Source organism: Heloderma suspectum, chromosome 3, assembly GCF_057233095.1.
Source record: "Heloderma suspectum isolate Gila_16-S chromosome 3, 16-S_ref, whole genome shotgun sequence".
NCBI classification, from domain to species: domain Eukaryota; kingdom Metazoa; phylum Chordata; class Lepidosauria; order Squamata; family Helodermatidae; genus Heloderma; species Heloderma suspectum.
The window spans coordinates 56,132,543-56,160,370 of NC_139460.1; the positions used below are offsets into that span (position 1 = coordinate 56,132,543).

General features: G+C 42.8%; 1 protein-coding gene and 1 long non-coding RNA gene across 2 annotated transcripts in view; one reads left to right on the forward strand and one right to left on the reverse strand.

Annotated features, from left to right (window-relative positions):
- The window catches only part of LOC146349696 (uncharacterized), a 63,700-nt gene that overhangs the window by 19,826 nt on the left and 16,046 nt on the right, over window positions 1-27,828 (forward strand). The window contains exon 2 of the long non-coding RNA XR_014789057.1: window positions 20,918-22,378. This is a non-coding gene — a long non-coding RNA (uncharacterized LOC146349696). The remainder of the gene's footprint in view (window positions 1-20,917; window positions 22,379-27,828) is intronic.
- The window catches only part of MYH15 (myosin heavy chain 15), a 102,206-nt gene continuing 79,941 nt past the window's right edge, over window positions 5,564-27,828 (reverse strand). Inside the window, exons 34-42 of the mRNA XM_084843327.1 lie at window positions 23,277-23,392; window positions 22,204-22,396; window positions 20,289-20,492; window positions 17,867-17,992; window positions 17,051-17,221; window positions 16,512-16,616; window positions 14,948-15,043; window positions 10,820-10,957; window positions 5,564-5,703 (exon numbers count right to left, since the gene is read on the reverse strand). Of these exons, the coding sequence (XP_084699453.1) occupies window positions 5,686-5,703; window positions 10,820-10,957; window positions 14,948-15,043; window positions 16,512-16,616; window positions 17,051-17,221; window positions 17,867-17,992; window positions 20,289-20,492; window positions 22,204-22,396; window positions 23,277-23,392 (1,167 nt within the window). The 3' untranslated portion in view covers window positions 5,564-5,685. The remainder of the gene's footprint in view (window positions 5,704-10,819; window positions 10,958-14,947; window positions 15,044-16,511; window positions 16,617-17,050; window positions 17,222-17,866; window positions 17,993-20,288; window positions 20,493-22,203; window positions 22,397-23,276; window positions 23,393-27,828) is intronic.

Below are 27,828 nucleotides of genomic sequence, written 5' to 3' on the forward strand. Positions count from 1 at the left end.
TTTTCCCAGTAGTAATGTATGGCTGTGAGAGCTGGACTATAAGGAAGGCTGAGCGCCGAAGAATTGATGCTTTCAAACTGTGGTGCTGGAGAAGACTCTTACGAGTCCCCTGGACTGCAAGGAGGTCAAATCAGTCCATCCTAAAGGAAATCAACCCTGAGTGCTCCTTGGAAGGACAGATACTGAAGCTGAAGCTCAAATATTTTGGCCACCTAATGCGAAGAGAAAACTCCCTGGAAAAGACCCTGGTGCTGGGAAAGATTGAAGGCAAAAGGAGAAGGGGACGGCAGAGGATGAGATGGCTAGTTAGCATCACCGATGCAATGAATATGAACTTGAGCACACTCTGGGAGAGAGCAGGGGACAGGAAGGCCTGGTGTGCTATGGTCCATGGGGTCACGAAGAGTCAGACATGACTTAACAACTGAACAACAACATATCTGTATTGGATTTGTACCAGCGAGCTGATATTCGAATCCTTATTCAGCTATGAAACTCATTTGGTGACTTTACTCTCTATGTAACCTACTTCACAGGGGTTTTGTGTAGATAAAAGAAGACAATCCACATATACACTACCTTAGAGGGTGGAATGCAACTATGATTAGATAGATAGATAGATAGATAGATGATAGATAGATAGATAGATAGATAGGAAAGAGCGAATAGAAGGAAACTTCTGATTCTTAAGGAGTCCCATTATTGGCAGTAGGTACATGACAATAAAAATAGAACTTTTTCATGTAACAGCTAATGATGTAGCTATATAATGTTGTTGTAAGGCTTGCTACAGTTTCATTGATAATAGGACTGTCAATGGTTATTCGCCATGGTAGCTTCGAAATATTCTCATGCTCAGACAGAAGTATACTTTTCATTTCCAGATGCTGGGGACATATAACCAGAGTAATGATAGCTATCTCTCCATCATGCTGTGCTTGTGAACATCTCAGGGGCACTTATCTGTGCTGGCCACCATTGTAAACAGCAGTAGCTAGACCTTTGGCCTAATGCACCAAGGAGAACCTTTGTTTTTATGTTGACATGTTAATGTGTCAGATACAATAAAGGGAAAATATTTCCCCCCCTCATCTGACTGCACAATCAAATAAAAGTTTGAGTATACAATTAAGGCAGGTGCTATGCAAGTAGTCACGTGTAGGGATACCTGATCCAACCTGCTGGCTGGCAGAGGAGAACTTTGTTAAGACCTAACTAGTAGCACTCTCCCAAGAGTGGGAAGGTACTGCATAAGGATCTGGTATCTAAAATTTACATTGCCATGAATGCAACCCGGGTGGCCAGAAGGAAATTACTTTCAGGGACATTGCTAGGCCTGGGCCCATGGAACCCTAGCCCCCAATCCATTTCCCACTCCCTCATTCTATTTCACAGAGCCCTGAGAGTCCATCTGTTCTAATGGAAGGTTTTCTCAGCTTAATTGCCATGCAGGAGGCAGTTTTCACAGGCAATTGCTGCTGAGGAGGGAAGGATTAACTCTCTCCTTCCCACATGCTGCAACAGCCTCCCCCCACCTCCCCAATCTTCTCTTGCATGGCAGTTAAGCTTAGAAACGTGGTTGTTCAGGCAGGCATTTGGGGTGGGTTAGGGTATTTTAGAAAACGTTTTTATTGTAGAATTTTATTGTTTTAAAACAGTTTTGTTTTAAACTGTTTTATTATATGCTGTACATCGCCCAGAGTATATTATTAAATTTATTAATCTACCCAGCCAGATGGGCAATTAATAAATTTAATAATAAATATAAATAAATATAGGGGGGAAAAATCCCCTTTTCCACTGGTTTGGGATGAGCTGGGTCAGGGTAAAAATTAATTGAAGAATTTATTTTCTTTGAGATTATTTGGATGGAAAATTAATTGGCTGGCTTTGCCTCCTCTGAAATTGAAATAAATCCTCATAATCCTAATTGTGCATATATCGATATTAGTGAGCATATGCAGATTTTATGCAGATCTGTGTCCTATGGGCCTGGGCTTTGAACCTTTTAAGTCCCTAGCAACGCCCCTTCTGCTACACAACCCCCAACCAACCCCGCAACCCCAGCCAGTCGTCGTCATCGTTGTGCCGTGTCCAAACCAAACTCTGCTCCGCCAAAATGTAGCCACCGCCACACCACCAAGCTGCGGTTCAATCAGGTGGTAGAAGGATTAGCCGGTGCAATGCACTGTTACCAGGGTACGCCTGATTGTACAACAATCTTCGAAGAGGCTCCTTCCGTGTACACCCCAGCCAGTAATTCTCATTCAAATGTGAGTGAGCAAAGCAATCCTAACCCCATAGCCAGCTGCTGGATCAAAAGCCAGTCTGTTCCCTAGAGGGTAGCCTGGATTGGGCCTCTTAGCTACATGCCTAGAACAGGCATAACTAATCCCACCATTGCTTTCAGTGAGGGGGTGGGAACTGGATGGGATTTAAAGAAAACCAAAGATCAGCTGGGCTGAAAAGCCACCCTCCAACTTTCTTTCCGGGCTGGTGTGAACCAGCAGGGCTTTGGAAGTGGCAAAGGGTCTGCCATTTCACTCCCCCACCGCCCGAACTGCACTTAGGAGTGCACTGCTGTACTGCATCCTGCGGCCAGACACTACTCTACAAACTCCTTCCTGATTCTGGTAGTTAGGGTGCTGGTATGCAATGGTGTCCCAGTTACTTATGAAGAAACACCATCCTTCTATAGCACAGATAGGCTAGAAGGCTCTGATCGGTACAAGGCTCAGTACAAAACACCCAACTTGATACTACTTAGGGCCAGATTACACGTTATGCTAATTATGTAGCATGTAGCTAAGGCTTGTCTTATTTTTCACTCAAGTCTAAGCACACATGACCCAGATTTGGATTAGGACCACCACACTACTCCTATTTTTTTACCTGAAAGCCCAAAGATTACAAGTCTCAATTGACTCCAATGGAAATTTTTCTTTTTTTAACCTAAGTTAGGGGGGAATTTTGGAGGGAAATGGAGGGGGAGGAGGTCTAACTCTCCCCTCTCAGAACACAGTGGTCCTGATTTGAATCAGGCCCACATGTGCTTACACTAGAGTAAAAAAGAAGACCAGCCTCATTGAGACACTATGCATTTAGTGCTGTTTGGCTCTTAGACTGAAAGGTTTTTTCAGCCACTCTTCATCTGTCCAAGACATCACAAACAGGTAAATAATGCTCCTTCAAAGTTGACCCATACAGAGCCACATGCTATAACATGTTATTTTCCATACTTGGAAATCCTCCATAGATGGTAGCAAAAAGGCCAGGTATGGATACTATAATGATCGGTGTGGGGTCCTGGTGCAATTCTCCATTTTGATCGAACACCCTATTAACATGGCGCTAGGCTGGCACTGGGGCTTCCTTTGTTGGCATTTCTGGCTACAGTGGAAGAGCATTGTATATACCTTAGGGTGCAATGCTATGCATGTTTAGACAGATTAAAAGTCCTACAATTCTCAGCATTCCCCAGCCAGCTTTGCTGGCTGGGGACTGCTGGGAGTTGTAGGACTTTTCTCTGTCTAAACATGCATAGGATTGCACCCTAAATATTTGATCCTATGAACAACAATCAGGTTAACTGTTCTGAAGAAAGTTGTAGTCATTGGGGAGTTAGTATTTGGATTAATTTTACAGAGAACTAGCAATTGTTTATTATTATTATTATTATTATTAATAGTGGTGGTGGTGATGGTGGTGGTGGTGGTATTTATTCCCTTTATATTGAGGCAGAATGGTGTAAGTTCAAATAAAGGCTGGAAATGGAGGACTCATATTTCCCTAGTTTTTCTGGAAGTATTAAGGACATTTTCACTCCCTAAATCCTTATTTGCGTTGCCAATTATTACAAGTAATGCATTTAAGTCTTTGCCATTGTGTGAATGTCTTGTCAGTGTGAAGTGTGTAACCCTGAAGTGACAAAGTGCGAGTGGAGTGCTGGAGCTAACATCACAGCTCATGTTTTAATACAAAGCTTGGATAATGAAAAAGACCATCCTCTGTGGAAAACAGATTACACATTCATGCTACTTCGCCTAGTGACAAGGAAGAATGGAACTCAGTGACACGGCTCCGCTTTCCAAAGTTAAAGGCTAAGCTTTCTCCTTTGTCACTTACTTTCTTATGAATCCACTAACAGTCGGCAATCATTAGTACATAATTACTTCTTCATGTCTTGTCAGAAAGCACACTTGACTTATATTTGGCAAAACACATGGAAGAGCATTTAATGTCGTCAAGGCAGATTCGTGCAACGGAAAATATGCTTCCATATCTTAGTCTTAGTTCTAAAGGAATGGGAATGAATGCCACCTTTCTGTCTTCCTTCAAATCTCTCCTAAAAACCCATCTTTTCTGCGAAGCATATGGCACAACCCCCAATCCCCTAGTAATACTGTAACTAAGCCTTCGTATGTGTAACTAACGTTGATAATCTTCCCACGTTTACTCTGCCATTGTTTCCGCTCTCCTTCCTCTGTTGTCTCCCTGTGTGAATTAAAGATTGTAAGCCCTCTGAGCAGGGACCTGAGCTCTTGTACTGTGTAAAGAGCCATGCACATTGATGCCATTATATACAAATAAATAATAACAGGAAGCAATTAACCTTTGCTGTCCACCCTGTCTGGGCAGCCAACTGTGACTGGAAAGCCACTTTGTAGGGCTTCAAATGTACCTCAGGGAAGGTACATTTATGTCTGCATATGCATGTACAGGCTCAAGTTATGTTCCCTTTTCTTGAAAATCTTTAGTCAAAAGGACACTGAAACGTGGGAAATATTTTCTATTTTTTCCCCTGGTAACACAGACAAACCTAATAGCCACAGTTTTCATGCTGTTTCTCCTGCAGTTCCTGGCTTATTTATCTGAATGCCTCCATGTAAGCTGGATGACTGCTGGGTTATTTCCTGTCTACAACACACTGTCATCTCACACACCTGCTCGTGTTTCTCACATCTTCCTTTGCAGCATCTTACATAGAGGAGATCTGAAGCTCAGCGTAACAGTACATCAAGGAGGAGATGCTAGAAGGTTTATCCTGCTGGAATAAGATATTTGACAAGCCTTTGATTGGGAGCTGGGGTCATGTATCTAAGATTACTCTTTAAACATTCTTCATGAGGAATATTTCTTTCTGCATGATTAGATATCACTGCCTTTGAATTATTTTTATTATCAAGAACATAGAAGCTTGGTGTGGGAGCATGTAGCATGGTTTACTACGTTCTGAAACATTTCTGGTTTTAATCACCATGACCTTAAATGGAGTGATCACTTCTAGGTCATACATAATTGGTGATTTGACTCATACATCTAGAAAAGTGGCCGGAACCTGTCCTACTCTAGCTCTGCTGAAAGGCAGCACAGGCGTTGAGAAATTTCCATTGATTTCAGCAGGGCTTACTCAAAAGAGATTTTCCAGTGAAGTGTGCCCCTGCGTTCATGATAATGAACATCAGAATTAATGTAAGATAATGAGCAGGGTGGGAACTATTTTTCATATCTAAATATCAATCCCAGAAAATGTAACCGAGAAGACATATAGCACCGACAGCAGTAGATTTTAATTTGATCTTTATTTATCAAGATGCCTGGTGTTTTTTTTCTGCTTCAGCATTGGATGAATGTCCCCCTATGAAAGCATGGTTCCGGCCATTAGGTATTCAAGGCACAATATGTTTACTCCTCATCGTGAACCTGAAATAAATTATAAAAGTTGGCAACAGAATAGAAATAGCTACATGGCTTCTTAACACAGCAATCAGTGTGGGAGGGGGTGGAGGTTGGGTTTTAGGGAACCAACCTATCCTATGGCCATCTAGCCACTGACTAGTGGCCATAGGATTGTGCCCTAAGTAATACATTTATTGCTCAATCCAAATATCGTTGCAAAAGATACAAAATTAGAATTTAAAATGCTATTATTCAATGCCAAAATGTACAAATAAAGTTAAAAAACTAAACTATAAAATACATATCAAGTCTTTACTGAAGTTAAAATAGGGTGGATATGCAACAATAATTTAGCATAAAGGAACCTTTAATAGCATGCCAAACACCTTACAGTCATATCTCTGAATCTTTATAACAGTTCACACTGATAGTATCCAAAAACACTTCGCTCTACATTTAGTGGCTTTCACCGCAAAATCTGTGACCCTCAGTAGAACATATGGATTGGTTGATTGTAATAATAACTCAATTTCTCCTTTATACCCCTGCATTTCACTGTCTTTAGAAGAGGCTCTAAATAACTTTCTCTTATGCCTCTATATAATGGACACTCAAGTACATAATGAGCCTCTTCTAGCGTATATATCATTAAAGGAGGGGTACAGAACTTCAGGCCGTAGATCCAAATCTAGCTCACTTGGGATCACAATCCAGCCCCTCAGGATTCCCCAGATGGCCACGCCCCATTCCCCATTCCCCTGCCCCCCTTTTCCCAAGTGTTTGGTGGTTTCCCAGTTTTAGTGCATTTTTTCCCATTCTCAAAGGTCAAAATGCCTCTCCTAAGGCTTATTTACTGGCAGTAAGAAGTTTAAGCTAAAATAGGCTGGTATTTTTTGGTAATTTGGCTCTGCCCCTTTTGCTTTTGGCCCTGCCCATGATGAGAATGCGGCCCACAGGAGCTTCTCTGAAATAGCCTTCGGCCTTCGGACTGAAAGAGGTTAAACACCCCCGCACGAAGCCCAGAGTTGTCTCACAATGTTGCAAAGAATGCTGAGGAACACCTCTTGTGTTTTGTACAACACATACATTTTACCCAGAATATTCATTCATTTCAGCATCTGAAGCAAGCCTACATATATTTTATTTATTTATTTATTAAATTTATTAATCGCCCATCTGGCTGGTCACCCAGCCACTCTGGGTGATGTACAACATATAATAAAACAGTTTAAAACAATAAAATTCTACAATAAAAACATTTTCTAAAATACTCTAACCCACCCCAAATGCCTGCCTGAACAACCACGTTTTTAATGCACGGCGGAAGCTCATTAAAGAGGGGGCACGACGGAGTTCCTTAGGGAGGGAGTTCCACAGAGTGGGGGCCACCACAGAAAAGGCCCTCTCTCTTGTCCCCACCAGTCTAGCTGTCCTGTCTGATGGGACAGAGAGAAGGCCATCCGAGGCTGATCTTGTTAAGTGGCCTGTCTGGTGTTGCTGGAGGTGCCCCTTAAGATAGGCTGGGTTGGAACCATATAAGGTTTTAAAGGTCAAAACCAACACCTTGAATTTGGCCCGGAAAACAACTGGTAACCAGTGCAACTCCTTCAGCACTGGAGTGATGTGATCTTGCTGGCGGCTGCCTTTAATCAGGCGAGCCGCCGCGTTCTGTACCAGCTGCAGCTTCCGAACCGTCTTCAAGGGTAACCCCACGTAGAGCGCATTACAGTAGTCTAAACGAGAGGAGACCAGGGCATGTACTACCGATGGGAGCAGATGGTCGGGAAGAAAGGGGCTCAGCTGCCGTATCAGATGGAGTTGATACAGCGCTGTCCGGCTCACAGCTGACATCTGAGCCTCCATGGACAGCTGGGAGTCCAAAATGACCCCCAGGCTGCGGACCTGGTCTTTCAAGGGTAGCCATATCCCTTTCAACACCAGGTCAACATCCCCCAACCTCCTCTTGTCTCCCACCAAAAGTACCTTGGTCTTGTCAGGGTTCAGCTTATTCCTCCCCATCCAGCCACTCACTGTCTCCAGACATTTGGACAGGGATTCTACAGCCAACCTTGGTGAAGATTTGAATGAGAGGTAGATATATATACACTTGTACGTGCATAGGTTCTCTTCTGACATTCAAACATGCACAAGTCAGGGCTGGACCTTGCCGCCCTGATGCTGCTCTCCCTGCCCCACGCACATTCATTCTACCTGGTTACAACATCTGTAAGATGTTCACATGTACAGTAATAAAGTGTGGGGAAATCAAGTGAGCTGGACTATGGGGAGTGAGGCTATGATGGGGCCTTTTTTTTAGCCAGGCAGTCCAAAACCTTTGAGAGAAGTGGGAAAGGGAGATGGTCTGCAAAGCTCTGGACAGAAAGATTTCCTGGCTAGAAGGGTGCTTCTGGTTCTTTAAGAATTGTGTGGAAGGGAGAGCTTTAGTAAGTGCATAGTGTTGAAGTGATAGAAAGGTTGCAGTTTCTTTAGCATTATTAAAAATTATAGCATGTCTCTTCAAATACTAGGTGTTGGCAGAGTTGGCTATTCAGACGTTAGAACAGTTCTTAATTATGAACCTCAGTTTTCAAGATGCCTGGAAGTCTGATGTATCAAGATACATTAAGTGTTTTTTTTAAAGAAGTAATATTTTCTATTTACATTTTCTCTTATTTATTAAGGTTATTTATATCCTGCCCTTTTGATGTAAAAAAAATGCTCAGGGTGGCCACAACTAGGGATTTTCCTATGCCCAAGCCTAAGGGCTAGGGAAATAGAAACTTGATAGGCAAAATGAAGAACAAATCCCTCTGCTAGAAATGAGCTTTGGATGTCCAGTGCAGTCTTTTTTTTTTTTTAATGCATATCCCTTGAAACACTTTCAGAAGAATTACATTTTTAATTTTGTATAGTGATGAGCCACCTTGCATGTGATTTTTTTTGTTGTGTTACCTCTGTCTTTGGGAACCCTACAAGATTAGATTATGATTTTACTCATAGCTGCATACATTGTGCTTATCCACAGGATTAAAAAATGTGTATATCTAGGAACAGCAGCAGGGTACATATAGGCCCAGGTCGCTAAACATGCCGGGCTCATCATGGGCACCATTTTGACTTTGCAACCCCAAATGCAGTTGTGGCATGTCGCCTGAACCTGGCCATCTGGGATTATGTGAGGGTTAAACTTTGGTTTGTTGTAGGGTTATATGAGGGTTGTTTAACCCTCACATAACTCCCAATGGCTGGGTTTGGAAGACATGCTGCAACCCCATCAGGGCTTGAATATTCAAAATGGTGCCTGGCATGTGCCCACACCTCAGTGTGGGTTAAATGAGCCCAGTGTGTTGTGCAAACCAGGTCATTCTCTTCCCATGCTGTTGAATGACATTATTCATGTAGTTCCACATAAGTTAGCCAGGTTGCTGCATGCAGGTTTCCCTCCTCCGCTGCCACCTCCAGAAACATTTGCCCTGTGTGAACCTAGTACTGCTTGGTCAATCTGCAGAAATGTACTTCTACTTGTGAGCAGCAATCTCTGGACTACCTCCAGGATCCAAGGTACCATGCCTCTGAATACCAGTTGCTGGGAAACAACAGCGTGAGAGGGCTATTGCCCTCGTGTCCTGCTTGTAGGGCTTCCCATAGGCATCTGATTGTCCCCTCTGGGAAACAGGATGGTGGACTTGAAAGGCCTTTGGTGTTATCCAGCAGGGTTCTTCTTAGGTTCTTAAGAATGGGTAATATTTGAAAAATAGGAAGATGAGGTAACATATTCTGTGCACAGCTTCTGTATATTTTGATTTCGGAAAAGGTTAGCCGCCTCCAAGTTTCCAAAAATTGCTAGAATTTGTCACCTCCATTCTGCATGACAAAGTCAAACTGTGGTTTTATTATAGAGTTGTGAATGCTTGTAAAGAAGCAATAGGAGTTGCAGACACTCTCCTCACCTGTGGGGGATGTGGTTGTGGGTTTGCTGTGTCTGTTACAAACCTCATGTAAAGATGGAAGCTTTGCTGTTTTGCTCAGGCTGCAACACGCATTCATGCTTTCTACCCGGGTGTCCCCTGCGGAGCCCTCAGAATGGTGGCCATGACAACAGCACCATATGATTATGCAATATGCCAGTAAAGGCCTCCTTTGTAGCCTCTGCTGATCTGTGGGAGCTTTCATTGTGTACATTAGTGAATAAGATTTTTCTCAATACCCATCATTAGAGTAAATAATGCTGATAAAACCAGAAAATATAAGTTGTGGCTGCCAAAATAATTTAAATCAGGCAATATTAAGGTTGTTAACTGCCAGTTTTAGCTGTTGTAGGGCATATTCCACATCCTAACAAAATCCATTGTCAGCCCCTCAAATTGATTTCAATAGTCCCAGATTGCACCTTTAAGGATTAATTCTGATATTAATTACAGTAGCTCCAAAGGCATCATTACATGGGAAAACATATGGCTTGGATGATTAGTGTGGCGGCCACCACTTAATAAAAGTTTAGCCTAGACTAAAATAATACATTAATACCATGCATTTAGCTTAGAATTGTAAAATTTTTGCAGTGGAATGTCTTCTTACAGCCTACAGTGTTTTATCTATGACTATGCCTATATAGTGTTGTTCGTGCACATGTTCCCTTGTTGTAAACTCTGCAAGAGAGGAAAAGGTAGGCTTTATTCTGGTTATATTGTTTTACTGTGATTTTAAGCTTGTATATTTTATATTGCTTTATGCTGCACTCTGTGGTTTTAATTTTTGTGAACCTCCCAGAGAGCTTCAGCTACTGGGCAGTAGAGAAATGAAATAAATAAAATAAAGGGTAGGCCTCAAGTCACTAGAGTCTAGTGCAGGATTGACGGGAGTAGAAGTCCAAAACATCTGGAGGGCATCAGGTTGGGGAAGGCTGGTAATGGTTCCCTGCCACATTTTGGAACCTCAAAATTCATCCTATTGGGCAAGAACTACTGCCTCTTCCTTGGCAGAGGAGAAACAGGAGAGGAGAAACTATTCCAGCCACACAGGCGTGAAAATGGGTCATTTGAGAGGCAGGACCTTGGAAACCTGCCAGCCTGTCCTACCCTGCCTTTTCCCCAGGTTCTAGCAGAAACTGCCTCCTCAGGTTTGTCTGACGATGACATACCTTTTTTATGCCAATATCTCTTGACTTGGTCCTGAGCTTGTTGACCTGGGATTCTGCTATTTCAGCTCGTTCTTCAGCATCATCCAACTCATGCTGCTGTTTCCTGTACTTTGCAAGGTATTGGTTAGCTTGAGCTTCCTGTTAGGAAAATAAATAAAATAAAAGGAAATTAAGAAGTGTTTTGACCTTGGTGATCTGGCAAGCAGTGATCTTCGAGACATGCAAAACAGGCCATGGCCAACATAAGCCTGTGGAAGTCAATGTTAACTATTTCATGGAAACTCATGGGCTTTGCTTGCTATCTATGCTAGAAACCAGTTTTGTTTAAAACATTTTGTTAATCTGAGTTAACCTGCATTCCTTACTTGAGTGAGAGAGTTTTCTCAGCAGTGGCTAGTGATGTCATGGCTAGTTTAAGTAGCAAGCAAATGGCTTAGAAAAATGTCACATCCCATAGTGGAGGAATAATAAATTTCTAGACACCAGGGAGTCTCAGGCTTTTTTACAGTAAGTCTCCCCAAGAGTAACTAATGGATAACAAACAAATCAAGTGGTAGATGTCACCAAGCAGGGAACCAGGCAGACCTGTGAGGAAAATAAAGTTTGAGGGCTTCCAGGGAGGAACTCATATAAGCACAAAAATCCCCTTTATCCTCACCTCCCCAACTGGTAAGTGTTCCATTGGTCCCCAGAAGTGTCAATCAACACAGGTGGGGAAGCACTAGGGGGCGAGTGGGGAGGTGAATGAGGGGGAAAAGCAGACTCAGAATCTGCCTTGGGACCTAAACAAGAAATACTGATATCTGAGTTTTAAGGGACAGAAGGGGGCCTACGCTAGAAAGCTTGTCTCACCCTATGAAAATACTCATTCTAGGCAGAAAACCACTGCAAGTGTGCTTATGTAGCCTGTACCTCTACTATGTATCTCCAAATATATTAAGACACTTTCAGTAAATACATACTACTTTGCTGCTAATCTTTAGTGTATTAAAGCAGATCTATAATATTCACTGAGACGAAACAGAATACAGAGTGAAATGTTTTATGACAGAGTGGCATCATTTGTCATGCAGTGGAATGCTAGGACAAATGATCCTGTAACAACATATAATTCATTTTCCATTCTGTGAGATGAAATTGTGTTTAGATTTGTGATTGTATACAATAAGATCCATTTTAAGACTCATTCCCTCTGTTGTTCAGGCTCGAGCGCTGTTGCTGATGTAGTTAAAATGGCATCATCCACACACAAGAGATAGGTATCAGCAGGTTTCAGAAAACCCCAAGTACAAAATAATCTTGGGGGGGGGGGACCCTAAGGGTGGGGGTGAGAGGACCAAAAACAGCCCAATGAGGATTATGTTCAGTGGTCACAGAATATTTTGGGCACTGAAGCAGTTACTGATAACCAGTAACCACTTACTGATCCTCCTATAGATCAGTAATTAGTTAAAGAACAGAAAGCAGGGAGTAGGAATAATTGGTAAATTCTCCTAATGGAGGAATGTAAACAGTGGGGCCCCACAGGGATCTGTATTGGGACCAATGCTTTTCAACTTGTTCATAAATGATCTGGAACTAGGACTGAGCAGTGAAGTGGCCAAGTTTGCTGATGACACCAAGTTTTTTAGGGTGGTTAAAACAAAAAGGGATTGTGAAGAGCTACAAAGGGATCCCTCCAAACTAGGGGAGTGGGCATCAAAATGGCAAATGCAGTTCAACGTAAGCAAGTGTAAAGTGATGCACGTCGAGGCTAAACATCCCAATTTCAAGTATAAGCTGATGGGATCTGAGCTTTCAGTGACTGACCAAGAAAAAGATCTTGGGGTTGTGGTTGACAGCTCGATGAAAATGTCAACCCAGCATGTGGCTGCTGTGAAAAAGGCATAATCCGTGTTAGGCATAATTAGGAAAGGAATTGGGAATAAAACTGCCAGTATCAATACTGCCCTTATGCAAATCTGTGGTGTGACCACACTTAGAAGGATACTGTGTACAGTTCTGGTCACTGCACCTAAAAAGGATACTGTAAAGTTGGAAAAAGTGCAGAAAAGGGCAACTAAAATGATCAAGGGGCTGCAGCAACTCCCCTAGAAGGAAAGGTTGTAACTAGGGATAGTGGAGAATTTCTCCCCGAAACTTCGGGGGGCCGAGCGCCAACGTGTTCAGCCCCCCCGAAGAAGTTTCAGGGAGAAATTCTCCGCACCCCCACGCCCCCCGCACCCCCCCCCCCGGGACGGGACTTACCTTTCCCGAAAGTCCCTCCCGGCGGCGGGTCCCGGTGGCGGTTCGTCGGGTCTTCGTCAGGGGCGGGAGCGGCAGCCGATCTTTCGACCGGCTGCCGCCGCCGCCATTCCAATAAAAGAAAAAAAAAACGCCCCCGTGATAGGCTACATGACGATTAACGTAGCCTATCACGGCTAGATCTGCAAAGTCAGCCGTGATAGGCTACGTAAATCGTCACGTAGCCTATCATGGGGGCGTTTTTGTTTTTTTAAAAAACTTTTAATTTCGCGGCCAGGCGAGGCGCCTCCTCCCTGGCCTGAATTTCGGCCGGGCGAGGCGGAAAGCCTCCCCCTCCCCCGGCCTGAACTTCGCGGGGAGAGCAGCGAAGCGCCTCCCCCCCACCGCGAAAAGCTGCGAGACCAGGTAAGTGACTTTCGTGCACCCCTAGTTGTAACAGCTGGGATTGTTTAGCTTAGAAAAGAGGCAAGTAAGGTGAGACCTGATAGAGGTCTACACAATTAAGCATGGTGTGGAGAATGTGGATAGGGAGAAATTTTTCTCCCTCTCTCATAATACTAGAACCTGGGGTCATCCCATGAAGCTGACTGGTGGGAGATTCAAGAAAGATAAAGAAGAAGTACTTCTTCATACAGCGTATAGTCAAACTATGGGATTTGCTACCACAGGATGTAGTGATGGCCACCAATTTGGATGGCTTTAAAAGGGGATTGGACAAATTCACAGAGCATAAAGTTATCGGTGGCTACTAGTTGTGATGGCTATATGCTGCCTCCTGTATCAGAGGCAGTATGCTTATGTACACCAGTTGCTGGGGAACATAGGCGGGATGCCAAACTATATATTTCATTAAAAGTGTTGTTTGGCCTTGTGTAGTTATTGCTTTAACTGTATGCATGGCACCTGTGGGAAGGGGGCTGATATGATTCAGGACTGGAAGTTGTCCTGAAAGCAAGGCTGGAAGTTGTTGTTTTTTAAACTCTTACCTCCCACACCACAGTCCAGATGAAAATCTCCCTCCCTAAAGTTTGGTTCCAGTGGCAGCTTCCCAATGAAAATAGCAGTTTCAGAGGGGAAGGGGGGGATTTTCATTGGGATCACAGCATGAGTGTAAAGGATTTTTTAAAAATTCTCCCCTTGCCATGGTCCTGATCTCCAACATGGCTATTATGTATAAAAATAAACTTAAAAATAAACATGCAAAGTCACAATGAGTTTGTAGGGTAGCCATCTGTCCACTTTTACAGAAGTGTCCTATATTTGAAGGGCTGACCCATCCAGGTCTGGTTTAAAGATAAAGAACCATAAGAAGGGCAAGCAAACAAGAGACCTTCAGCTATTGGGTGGTATAGAAATATAATAGATAGATAGATAGATAGATAGATAGATAGATAGATAGATAGCAGAGGGCTTGAAGCAGTTAGCACCTGGACAGCAGACTTAGCAAGGCACACAGCTCCTGGCCACAGTCTTCTACATTTTAGTGAGATGTACTGTATTTGTATTTAAATTATAATAATGATTTCTAAAGTTGCATCTATACTTACAAAGTAGCATACGCAAACTTTGTGCAAATCAGTGTCCTCTTTTGACCTCTTTTTTAGCGATGCATGTCCTTTTTTTCAGCCACAGTAGTTTCATGTAATGTCAGCGTGAACAATTTTATTAGCTTAAAGTACAGAAGACAGGTACTTCGAAACATAAAGCCATTTGCAGTTCAAGTTCTAATCATTGTTAAAGCACCCTTTCTTAAAAACAAAACACAACTGCAGCTTGCCTTCCTTCCCTAATTTGAACAAGACGGTTCCATCTTAGCTGTTCTAGCCAGAGGTTAGGTTAATTATTGGTTTGATCATGGCCACACATCACAGTGTACCAACTTACAGCTTCTTCTGCTTGGTGCTTATAGCTTTTCACTTTCAGCTGCAGTTTATCAATCAGCTCTTGCATCCTTGTCAAGTTCTTCTTGTCTTCCTCAGCCTTTGCAGAACAAATAAAAGAATACGTTACATGTTGGTAGCCATCCGCCGATGACAGATTAATATGAGAAATGGTTTGTTTCACTGGAAATCTAGCATGTTGAAACTCAGAGAGATGTTTTCTTTTAAAACATATTTGCATCCTGCCCTTCCTCTACACTGCTCAGGATGGCTTACAAAGGGTCACTCCATTTCATCCCACTACCACCAATGAGTACCAGGAAGGTAGGGAAAAAAGTTAAAGCTGATACAGGGCCCAGAATAACACAGACAGCAGCACTCCTCCTCCCTTGCTGGTTGGTTGGCAGTCCACAGTTGAACAAGTGGTAGATCCTCCTCCTCCTTTGTTGCCAGGCATCACCTCCCACCATCACCCAATAGGCCCTTGGTAACGTTGGTGGGAAATGGGTCCATGGACAAGGGTAGGCCCATAGGCAACACCTTACTCAGGTTCCCCTCTGGAACGGGTCCTGTTAAGGGATACCTATACATAGCACTATTTAAGAGAATCAAGTATTAGACATAGACACCAGACTTAATTTGGAAAAAGATGGCAGCCTCCATCTCAGTGGGCTTGGTTTCCCAATCTTTGCTTTGTCTCCTGACAAGTATTATTAATACTTTTTGATTCTGACTCTCTAAAGCAAATATGCAGGAATGAATTTTCATGTAGTCACAGCAAAATGGGTAACAAAGACTAATCAAATAATGTTTTGATGACTTTGGAAGTTCTACCCATCCTTGGATAATATAGACAACTCAGGTTAGCAACTACCAGCCCCTGGGCCTAATCAACTCACTGGAGATGTGTTTGGCCTCCCAGTTGCCAACCCTCACTGTCATCTCCTCCCCTCCATGCTTCCTGGAATGACCCAGAGGCTCAGAAGGAGGGAGAGACAGAAACTGGTGTGTGCTGGTGTGGTAGGATAGAAGAACCTTTCCTCCTTTGACTCAGACATCTCTGTCTTTATCATTCATCCCCCAAAGCTATTTGAGGCAGTCTGGTGGATGACAGAGACAGAAGAAAAAGGGAGGAGGCAGAGATCTGCCCATAGGCTGTTAGTTGCTGTCAATGGTGTGTGTATTTGAGTGTGTACTGCCCCCTTAAATGATTTTCCCCTCCTCAGGTTGTTAGAGGCTTATCACATGACTACTGGAGCAGGGCTTCAGTTCAGTGCAAGCAGCTAAGGAGACAACAGTTCTCCTCCTGGCAGGCAGGACCAGGCCTCAGCAAGGCCTAGATGTCTCCTACAGTTACCTATTTGGACTTAAGGTTAACTACTGTTTATTTGTTGGATAGTTATTAAAGCCTTGTTATTGTTAGCTAGTCTTGTGCTTTGTTCTCACTATACAACATATACAACCTCTTTGGTAATGCTGCTCTCTATGCGTGACGGGACTAGCGTCTATGGAAAGTATATTCTTATTCTAGTACAATATGTTATCTGACCTAGTTGAAGCAGTATTACCTGGTAAGTCAGCTCTTTGATACGCCTCTCATATTTGCGGACTCCTTTCTGAGATTCTGTATTACGACGAACTTCTGCCTCTAGTTCATTTTCCAGCTCACGAACCTGCACCCGAACAGAAAGCGTTTATGTTGTCTATAGGGCAGCAAGCAGTGTCTTCAGAGTGGTCCTGCCTCGTGGGAGTAACTCAAAGAATTCTTTGTTAGTGATAAAGGGTGCAATCCTATGCATGTTTAGACGGAAAAACTCCCACAACTCCCAGCATTCCCCAGCCAGCCTGGGAATGCTGGGAGTTGTGGGAGTTTTTTTTCTGTCTAAACATGCATAGGATTGCACCCTAAGTCTTCTGAATATGCTTTAAAAATATTTATTAAAGGGCTTTGGGCATATACATCAAGATCTCCTTTACACTATTCTTTATTACTTGCTCTTTTTTTAAAGTATTGAGCGCCAGTCTTAAAAATGAAGGTATTAAGCATTTCCCCAAAGGAGTTTCAACAGTTGCAACAGGGACTAGCAGTGCACTTTTAGAAACTTACCCTGGATTCCAACTTTTGAATCTGCTTCTTGCCCCCTTTCAGAGCAATTTGCTCTGCTTCATCCAGTCTCTTCTGAAGATCTTTAATGGTCTGCTCCATATTCTTTTTCATTCGCTCCAAGTGAGCACTGGTATCTTGCTCTTTTTTAAGTTCTTCAGCCATCATGGCTGCCTGTGATAAGATAAAGGTGTGAAGTGATATCACAAAGAAAGAATAAGAGCTCTATTAGTTTTGGTGATTTAACACGACTATAAAATCCTGGGGAATATCAGGAGGACCAGATACTGATAAATCAACAGATTCCTTATATCGCTGAACTCCAGTTCTAAGACTTATGGACTAAAGTTTTACTTAAAAAGTTACACAGCGTAATTAAGCACTAAGGGAGACTTAACACACATTTCACATAGGTGTTTTTTTTTTAATGGATATGCATTTATGATGTGTCTAAATTCTAAATGTGCCTAAATTCTAGTGACATATTTAAGCTAGGAAGATGAAACTGGACACATGTGTAATTATTATTATAGGTTGCGACAGGAAAAATCTAAATCTCTGCAGTTTTCAGTTTTAATGGAAACCAATCTGCAAGAAGGTATTTCACCATCCAAAATGCCACACACACTTCTGAATGAAGTTCAATTTAGATTTCTAAAATAAATTACCTTGGAAGAAGAGAAACACAATTACTAGCACATTTAAATAAATAGATCTCTAAAGATGCTGACTTGACCACATACAAAGATGTACCCAATTCAGAAATGAATCACACATAAAAAGACACTTGACAGAAGTAGGAATAAGCAGTCAACGTACATCAGTGATTGCTTTCTTGGCCTTTTCTTCAGCATTCCTGCACTCCTGTATGGCTTCCTCCACTTCATTTTGCATTTGACTGATATCAGTCTCCAGTTTCTTCTTCTGGTTGATCAGGCTGGTATTCTTAATTTGGAAAAGAAGAGGAGAAAGCGGCATTCGCTAGGGCAGACAATCATCTGTCACCTCCTAGGACTAGCACTGCACAGATAAAGCACAGCCCTGAGTTTATTCACCTAGTATACACAGTGAATGTGTGCCATTAACTACCAAATACCTCCTAGGCACAGCACAGGATTAGAGGTTTAGAAGAATCCAATAAATCAACAAAGTCAAACTTCTGCTTCAAGCCAGAATCCTCCACCCAAGCGTCTGACTTGCGCAACCAAAACTTAGGAGAGAAATTAATTCAGTAGAGCATTACGAATAGCTAAGAGTGGACTGAGTGATCTTCGGGATTTGCCATTGGAAAAGAATCTCTCATCGGTAATCAGATGGCTTACGGAAACCAGCTTACAGGAAAAAAAGACATTGTGAAGCTTGCTTCCTCAAAAAAACATGCATATAGGTTATTCATGCAACCCACTCTGTTGTATAATTAAGCACATCGTCAATACTGGGCTGATAATTTTACGTCAATCTGTAGAAAATAACAAAGAGCGGGATCTAGCCAAGATGATGCACTTGTAACTTCCATTATTTCCATGGAAGAGACTCAAGAGAAACACTCTCTAATTGAAATAGTGCAGCCGTTCCCAAGGTGACACCCTCCAGATCTGTTGGACTACAACTCTGAGTATCCCCCAACCAGCATGGCTGGCTGGAGGATGCTGGGAATGCTGCTCCAACACATCTGGAGGATGCCATCTTGGGCAAGGCAGAAATAGTGGCACGTAAAAGTGCTTCATATTGTCTGCATCCTGCCCTAACTGAAGAATTTATTGCTTTGTTGACCTGAACTCATGGAAGCAGTAAGAGTAGGGCTGGACCTTGGGGCCAAAGTCCAGGGCCCCACATTTACCTGGGGATGTATTTTGTTTCAGTTTGGTTCCAATCAGGATTTACCCAGTTCACACCTTCCAGACTAAACACGGACTCGGATGCAATCTGTGGTCAAAGTCTGTGCATTTCCGAGCCTGCAATGTGATTTGCTGCCCCCCAATGTGTTTGACAGCATGCATGCATTTGAAAAACACATATGAAAAAATGTGTGCGTTTGAAAAATGTGCACAAACACACTAACCGATAGGAGAAGAATGTGTACTTTTCAAAGATGCATACTACTGATGTGTACATTTGGAAAAATACACACGGATTTTCATGCAAAAAACAACAACAAAGCTCATAATCTGATATAGGCTCGAGACAGAATGAATTTCAAGATGGAATTTGGAGAACTTTGGTGAGCTCGAATTTTGCTGATTCGCACATCCCTACATTTACCCAAATGACCTCCCCAAAACGGCAGGTGATGAGGACAGCAGCAAATAGGCCCAGCATCAGCATCTGGGCAACAAACTTCCTTCTTATTTTTAAAAACATTTTATAGTCAGGGAGTGGTGAGCTGAGCATGTACATGGATACAGAAGTTGCTTTTATTATTTTTACTTTTCTTTTTCAACAACAAAATGGCACTTATTCCCCAAATAAATGTGTTTAGCACCATGGCAGCAGAAGCAAGCTCTATTTTATTCTGGCAGTGCTATGATTTAAGTTTAAATCATAGTGAGTTTAAAACTGCACATGCTCAGAGTATTTCTTTCTTATCAGGGTTAGCGTTTTTTTATTTCTTGCTGTAACATCTCAGGAATGTAGAAGCAATTGTAAAGCGTGGAATGGCAGTAGGAATGGGGGAGAAGAGAAATGTTAATTGCATGCTTCACAACTGAAGTAATACACATGGCACTTTAAAGGGAGGTCCCTGTAAGAACAGGGACTAAAATTACTTAGTGGCACCCCTGCAATAAGTTTCATAATTCCTGTACTGAAATGACATCGATGATTTTTTTGATGTTCTAGTTACACCATGTAGGGAAGAAAGGTGGGAAAGTAAAGGCCATAATTTGAACAGAAAAAGAGCACAAGAGACAAACTATTTACTTGTGGAGTAAACATTCTCTTAATCACAGACAAAGACATTTTAAGAGCTGGTAGAGGTCACCGAAGTGTTGTATGAAGCCAATTTTCTTGTATCTAGAGGCCACTGAATTACAAACATGTTAAAATTACTGCTCACCATATAATGTACACTTTAATTTCTTCCACCCCTCGGGAATGGACATTTGTGCATGCTTATTAATGAGGTCATATTTTGCCTAAAACCTGCATTATCTGCAGTTGCTACCTAAGTGATGACTAGTTTGTGATGTGGTGGGGCGGGGTGGGGTGGGGTGAGAACAACAAAAACGATACGCAAGTCAACCTGGGTGTGTAGAAGGTTCACACGTTCAGTGGCTTCCAGCAGCTCTTGCTCTGCTAATTTACGGCCACGTTCCGTCTGGTCTAGCAGAGCCCTCAGCTCATCCAGCTCAGACTGGAGGAGGGTGTTACGTCGGTCAGTGACTGCCAGCTGCTCTTTGAAGTCTTCATTCAAGTGAGTTGAATCATCAAGCTGCACTTGCAGATCCTGACAAAGAAAACAGAATTCTCTCACATTACACCAATGCAGCTGGACTTCACTTTCATTGTGGAGAGAAAGAGGAAATTACACAGCTAGATAATTTGAGATGAAGCCTTCCAAGAAAGCCTTTCAGGGCCACCAAGAATGCCAGCACTGCCATGAGGCAACCTGGAGAGATGGGTGTTCCCATAGCACTTCCTTTCAGGATTATTGCTAACTATATTGCATCGCAAGGAGTCCTGTGCCTCAACAATGTAAAATACCCGACCGTGATCTTGCTGTCATGCCATCCTAAGCTGCCCATTGTGGAAAATCTGCTACACGCAGCCCACAAAATTCTTGAACTGGTCATGGCTTCACAGCCAAATTACATGAGATGCTCAGTTGTGTGCAGTATTTCCTGAAATATTTCTTGATTTTACAAAATGCAGGTCCAGAGGCTATATTCTGCAGAGGAAGATCCACTAGTGGGAGAAGGCTTCTTAACATGGTCCCCTCTGGTGGTGTTTCTGCTCAACCAGCCCTTCCCAGTAGCTTTTTTCCCCCATGGGGAAAAGATGTGAGTAGATGTTATCTTAGCAAACACATGTTTTCTGCCTCACATTTGCCAAGATAAGAAGGAATGCAGGTTGTGGCATACTCAGGACAGGATCAGTGGCAAGGCTGGGGGAGTGTTTACCTCCTCTTGCAGCTGCTAGTTGTCTCCTACTTCCCCACGGCCATTCACTGCTCAGCTGGGCTTGCATCTGGTTTCAGAGTCTGACTGATAGACAACTTCTTTACAACCGTGTTTGCAGGGGGAAATCAGTAAGTGGACAGGACAGGGTTAAGCACCCTCCCTCAAATTTCCTCCTGCAAGCCAAGTTCCCTGCTTACCTGGGAGCTGTGATTTTTGTGGGTGCAGAGGCCAGCAGCAAAGGGAGAAATGGCTGGTGAGGAGGAGCTGCTCAGCTGCAATGCCAGTGCCTTCCCAGGGAGAGGCCTGCTGAGCCGATGGGTGCTCCAATGGGTGTGAAGCCAAATGAGTGGACCGAGTGAACTATGCATGTGTCTGTGTGTGCGCGCGTGTGTTTGCAGGGAGAAATTCGTAAGTGGACAGGAAAGGGTTAAGGACCTTCCCTCGAATTTTCCTTGCAAGTGTTCTCCAGACCCAGTTAAGTGTTACAGGGAAAATTGGGGTTGACAACAATGTTGTAATACCTAATATGGAACTTATACGGCACGGCTGGCTGGGGAATGCTGGGAGTTGTAGGCCTTTTCTCTGTCTAAACATGCATAGGATTGTGCCCTTAGTAGGTCAACTGTGACGTACTAAGTCACATGGGCGGTTCACAACTAAGTTGTGAACCGCCCAGAGAACTTAGGCTATTGGGCAGTATAGAAATAAATAAACTGCTTTTACTCAGAATTTTTTGTGTGTGAATTAAAAGGTTCCATTATTGCTGGGGTTCCTTGTGTGCCTGGGGACACCTCCCCTGGAACCCACCAAGCTCCCTGTCCTTTGCTGCAAAGCAAAGGACTGCCCTCCAGCACCATCTTTCTTTGGGCTGCACGGCTTGGTTTGCTGCTTTGGAGTTCCAACCCCCACCTCTGCCTTGCAATTGTTTTTTGGGCATGTTCCTTTTCTTTCAGTCTCTCCAGTTTGCCTTCTGGGAAATGAGTGTGGCGTGACTCAAAAAAGTTGGGAACCCCTGAATTAGGATCTTCAAGGGAGTACCTTTATTTGAGCCTGAAGGATGCGTGCAGTCTTGCATGCCTCTGAGGAATGCCGGTTAGCATGGCTGAGCTGGATTTCCATCTCATTGAGATCTCCTTCCATCTTCTTCTTCAGTCGGATGGCCTCATTCCTACTCTTGGCTTCCGAATCCAAGGTGGACTGCAATGTGTCTATGGTACGCTGCTGGTTTCGCCTGATTTTGAAATTATGTTTTATATAAGCAATGTGAGTACAGCTTCTCCCAATTTCAACTTCAAGCCATGCTTTTCATTGCCATGAAGGCTACCTTCCAACAGATTTGCTTTAGCATAATGAGTGAATATGAAAATTCAGCATTCCCCATCATTTCTGTCTCAAGGATCTTATTGTATCATTCTCACCTCTGATGGCAAAATCAGTACATTTTGAAACTGTTCCCTAAAATATGCATAACTCAGAATGGTTCCAGGCTCTTCTTTTTGTTTATTGCTTCTTGTTTATTAATGTATCCTTTGTCAACATATTGTGCAGACAGTAATTATCAATCAGTCTTAACAACATACTTGCAAATTAAGACAGCATGTGCAGATGGCAAAACAGATTCATAAGCAGAAGTAAATTGCCCTCTTCTACATAATGTGTTACTTACTGGCAGAACTAGAATGAGAAATTTTGATGATGGTTAAGAGACACAGACCATTTGTGTTTAGTTCTTTAAAAAAATGGGTTGGATCCAGACTAAGTTAGTTGAACTTAGGTGCTTTTAAAGTCAATGGGACAAGTTGTTCATGACTCAAGAAGTTCCACTGATTTTAACTGGGAGCTAAATTCAGCTAACAGCCTGGATCCAACCCAATACAAGGTCGAAACTAGAAATCTCGTCTGCTGTTAGTACCAACCCTATTCTCTCTTATCACACTTTGTATCAACATTGGTTGTATTGAGGCACAATCCTAAGCATGTTTAGACAGAAAAAAGTCCTACAATGCCCAGCATGCCCCAGTTAGCCATCGGGCATGCTGGGCATTGTACAATTTTTTTCTGTCTAAACATGCATAGGATTGCTCCTTAACCACTTTGTGAGCATAGTTTACCTGAAGTTTTCATTTTCCTCATCTTTTTCTGCCACTTTTCTTTCAAAGTCCGCTTTAATTTGGGAAAGTTCCAGTTGAAACCGTAATGTCTTGCTTTCTTCATGCTCCAGAGCCCCCTGAAAAATACACAATATACGTTATGCCCAAATGACGTGTGTTGTAAGCAACACAAACTAGGATGGCTGAAATGTGTAGCCCAGTCCTATGTTCAGTTGAGCATAGGATCCAACACAAGCATCTACATGATGATGCGCCACTCAAGGGATTCTTTGGGTGAGAACTGGGGCTACCAACAGCTTTGCATATTAAATCCTCAGTGGTGTCAAAGCAGCCCCATTACCTGCAGCAGCACAACTTTATTGGAATATTTTTTTCTGTACAAAAGATGCCTAGAGACGTTTTGAAGGACACTTGCCGTGTGTGCTACACCACTTGTGCTCCTCTGCCCAAGTCTCTGTTTGTGGTATAGCAGCAACAGCAGTAGCATGGCGAGCCCAGGATGTAAGTTACAGTCACTTTATCTTCAATTCCTATCTGCTACTCGACTATCAAATAGGGAGTGGGCATAGCTCAGTGGCAGAGCACCCGCTTGGCATGCAGGGGGTCCCAGGTTCGATCCCCGGCATCTCCAGGTAAGACAGGAAAACCCCTGCCTGAAACCTTGGAGAGCCACTGCTGCCAGTCACTGCTGATAATATTGGACTAGATGGACCAGTGTTCTGACTCAATGTAAGTCAACTTTCTATGTTCCTATCCTCTCTAGCTGACAAGCCTTCTTAGAGCTGCACTAAAATGTCTACAAGCAGAAAACCAAGTTTTGCTGCCAAAAGAAATTATGTAATCTGTTTGCATGTATTTGGGTTTTTCACTCCTCTAATTTATGCCAGTTACAGCTTTTAAAAATGGGATTTTGTGGCAGACTCTTAAGAAGTGGAAAGGAGAACTGCTGGTGAATTGGCATACAATAATGTCTGCTGAGTAGTAGCTGGAAATAGGAAGGAAAGCATGGAGAAGGATGAGATGAAATACATTAAAAAAAAGACCTGCTTCTTGCCAAACATAATTCAAGCACTATTAAGGTCCCTTTCTTAGCCTTTAGAACAGGGATTTCCAAACAATGCTGCTAGTGCCTTTAAAGGCAGTTGAGCACTTCTCAGAAAATAAGTAAGAAAAATCCTGTGATAGGTAAAATGGTCATGTTTATGAATTGGCAGAGACTTGAACTATAATCATAATATGCTATTATGGGAGGAAATAGATTATTGTATAGAATAATATATCTTCTAATGGTGATGTGCTGTCATTTATGGATATGTGTATAAAAGCAGGCAAGAAGATCTGTTGGTTTGAATACTTCCAGATAAGGCATTTAAGGCGCAATCCTATGCATGTTTAGACAGAAAAAGGCCTACAGCTACATGGCTGGCTGGGGCATGCTGGGAGCTGTAGGCCTTTTTCTGTCTGAACATACATAGGATTGCGCCTTAAATGTATTATCTTGTAAGGAATTAAGGTGTAAACTGGCAGTTAACTTAGTTTGAAAACTTACAAACAAAATCTCAGAGTACCAAGAAGTTATTATCCAAGTATATTGGGGCATAATGGACACAGAAGAGACAGGAACAAATCAAAATGCAGGTTTTAAAGGCCAAATAGTCCAATAACTGCTGATTTGAGATTAATGAGAAGACATAGCATGCTGTTATTACTAATGAACTTAAAACAGCAATCTCAGTGGCCCTCAAGGGAAATAATTTCAAGGTCTTATATAACTAGCATTTGATACCTTTAAAATAAAATAAAATCAAGAATTTACCAATACATTATTTATGCTGGACCAAAAGCAGGTGATTTTCATATGAAGTGGATGTGTAAAAAAAAATCAAATATATTGAAATGAGGTGATCGATAGAATTAAAAAAAATCACTACATGCTCTGTCCCTATAGTACCATTAAGATTAAATCTTGGATATATCGATAGTACCAAAGAATAAACAGGAAATAGCATTTGATTGCGGCAACATGAATAAAATTAGCCTCTAAATGGGAAAAGTCACATGGATCATTAATTCATGATTGGCTGAATAGAGTTTGGAGTTTGTTATATGTGGTAACATTAACTAATTTATTCCATTTTTCAGAAGGCAGAGAAAAGCTGATTAATATAAAGACTTTTGTGTTGAACTGGAATTTTAATTGTATTTTTGGGAATGCATACACCTCCCTGCCCAGGACCAATCACGGGTCAGCTGAAGAGCTGATGGGATCTGATCTTTATCCAGCCCCCAATTGGGAAAGATGACAGGGAATGAAGCAGACTTAGCCAGCAGCTCAAGGAAGGGTCCTCAAGCAGCACATTTTTTTGCCAGTGGCTCAGGGCATTTGTACATGAGGCCTTTATCCTGCACCTTTACTGAAGCTTCTGCTTCCAGATTCTTTGCGGGATTAAGTTTGTCTGCTTTACACATGCTTTTTTCTGGGGGTTTTCTTTCTCTGCCTTCCTATATGTTTCATTATACAACCACCAGATGGTTGTTGTGGTACGGTGGAATTGCCCAATTACACAAGACTCTCATTCCACCACTTCTAAATACTACCAGACTTTCCTCATTAGGAAAAAAACACGTGATAATGGTTGCGAAGCCCTGGAGGATAACAATATCATGTAAAGGACCCACAAACTACTCTGAATGAGCAATCACAAGTGTGCAAGAAAAGCTTCACGTAGAAAGGCTCTCAGTCTGGAGCCAGCTTCTCTGCCTTTTCTCAATTGGGAGCAAAGCTGACTGAACCATGACCTTGATGAGTGTTTCTCCAAGGGAGTGGAGCTTCAGAGAGGGGCCTCAGTGGAGGCCTTCACAGGCTGGATATCTATCAGATGGGCAGGAAAGAGGGATGAGAGTTGATAGAAACAATTAGAAAAGGTAGGGCTGGAATCTGGGAACTGGTACTGAGATAGGTCAGGTCAGGGAAGAAGTTGGCATCTTTGGGGTCTAGGTACTGCAGTAGGAGAAAAAAGGAAAGATTTGGCTTCTTTGGGGATCCAGGATCATGGAGGTGTGGCTAGATGAATGTGTCTCGGGGGGGGGGGGTAAACATGGGTTGTGGTGCTGAAACTATGCTAGATTAGGTTACTGCGTTATAGGAACATAAAGGTTTAGAGCCATATGCTTGATCCCCTCTCAAGCCTCCATACCTGTGAGGGCTATAATTCCCCCCCCCCTTTAAAGATAGATGGAGATATACAGATACATTGGGCATTTGTTAATTACCTGCTCATTGGCCATGAGTTTCCTGGTACAACTTTGTCAGTGAGTTACAAGCAACAACAGTACTAATGAAGCAACATGTTTATCTGACTTTAGTATTGTGTCACATGGAACTGAGGAAGGTCTTTTGCACATGAAGTAAGACCCAAGTTAGGAACTCCTGTGTTGGAAGCTAAAAGATGGAGGCCATCACCTACAGAATACTGCTGGAATACTGTTTCCAGACTCTGACAACAGCCACAGGATTTTGATATGTTCTGTGAAGGAGAGACTCTTTGATTGCAGGATGGCAGACAGCAAGCACAACAAAAATACACTCTGAATGTCATGCACCATTTGCATAAGTAACAGTGCACTGCACCGCCTAACAAAAACCCCTTGTACAAAAGGGATGATGGAAGGGCTCCTAGTAAATTAGCATGGAAATACTGCCACCATGGTCCACTGAATACCTCTGATTTTTGTCTCTGCTCTTCTCCCTTAGCTCAGCCTTCCTCAAACTGGTTCCCTCCAGATATGTTGGCCTAAAACTCCCATCATCCCCACCAACATTGTCAATGGTTAGGGATGATGGGGACTGTAAACCCAGCACATCTGTAGGGCACCAGGTGGGGGAAGGCTGCCATTGCTCATTCCCACATTCGTTACACATAATTATGAACTCCCGCAATCTTGCACTCGCAAGGGGATAGATGCCTGGCCTAGTTCTGTAGGAAGGGATAGAAGAACTGCAGGGTTTGGGGTGGAGGAGGAGGGCCTTGGTGGAGTTGGAGAGGGAACACGGCTTGACTGAATCAGGTTTCTCTCTTTAGTGTGGACAGTTGTTGCTACATCCTTGTGCCCAGGAAAACCAGATAATCTAGGAAAAAAACCCGTACGTTCCCGAACAACTTGGGGTTGTACCAGCTTCTGTGCTGGTACAACAGCTTACAGGATTGGTTTTCTGAGCTAAGGCCCACTCCCCAAGCTGGGGCAGTGCCCACCTCTGACACTTGTGCCCAACTACTGCCACAGCACAAAAGGCAGCAATGATGAATCAGTGGTGGCAGGCATGGAATAATAATGGACCATGTGCATTCTGAATAGCCAAAGAATGTCATTAACACATTTCTACAGCTAACTGAGGTTTATGGGATTGAGCTGTTGGTGATATATATTACTTGGGAATAGGGGAAGAGCAAAACATTCCCCTTTCATTGGGTTTACAGATTTGCAGCACTGCTACTTTAGCAATATCATGCCATGGTACATTTTAAGGTGATCTGTCAAGCTAAAGCTCTTG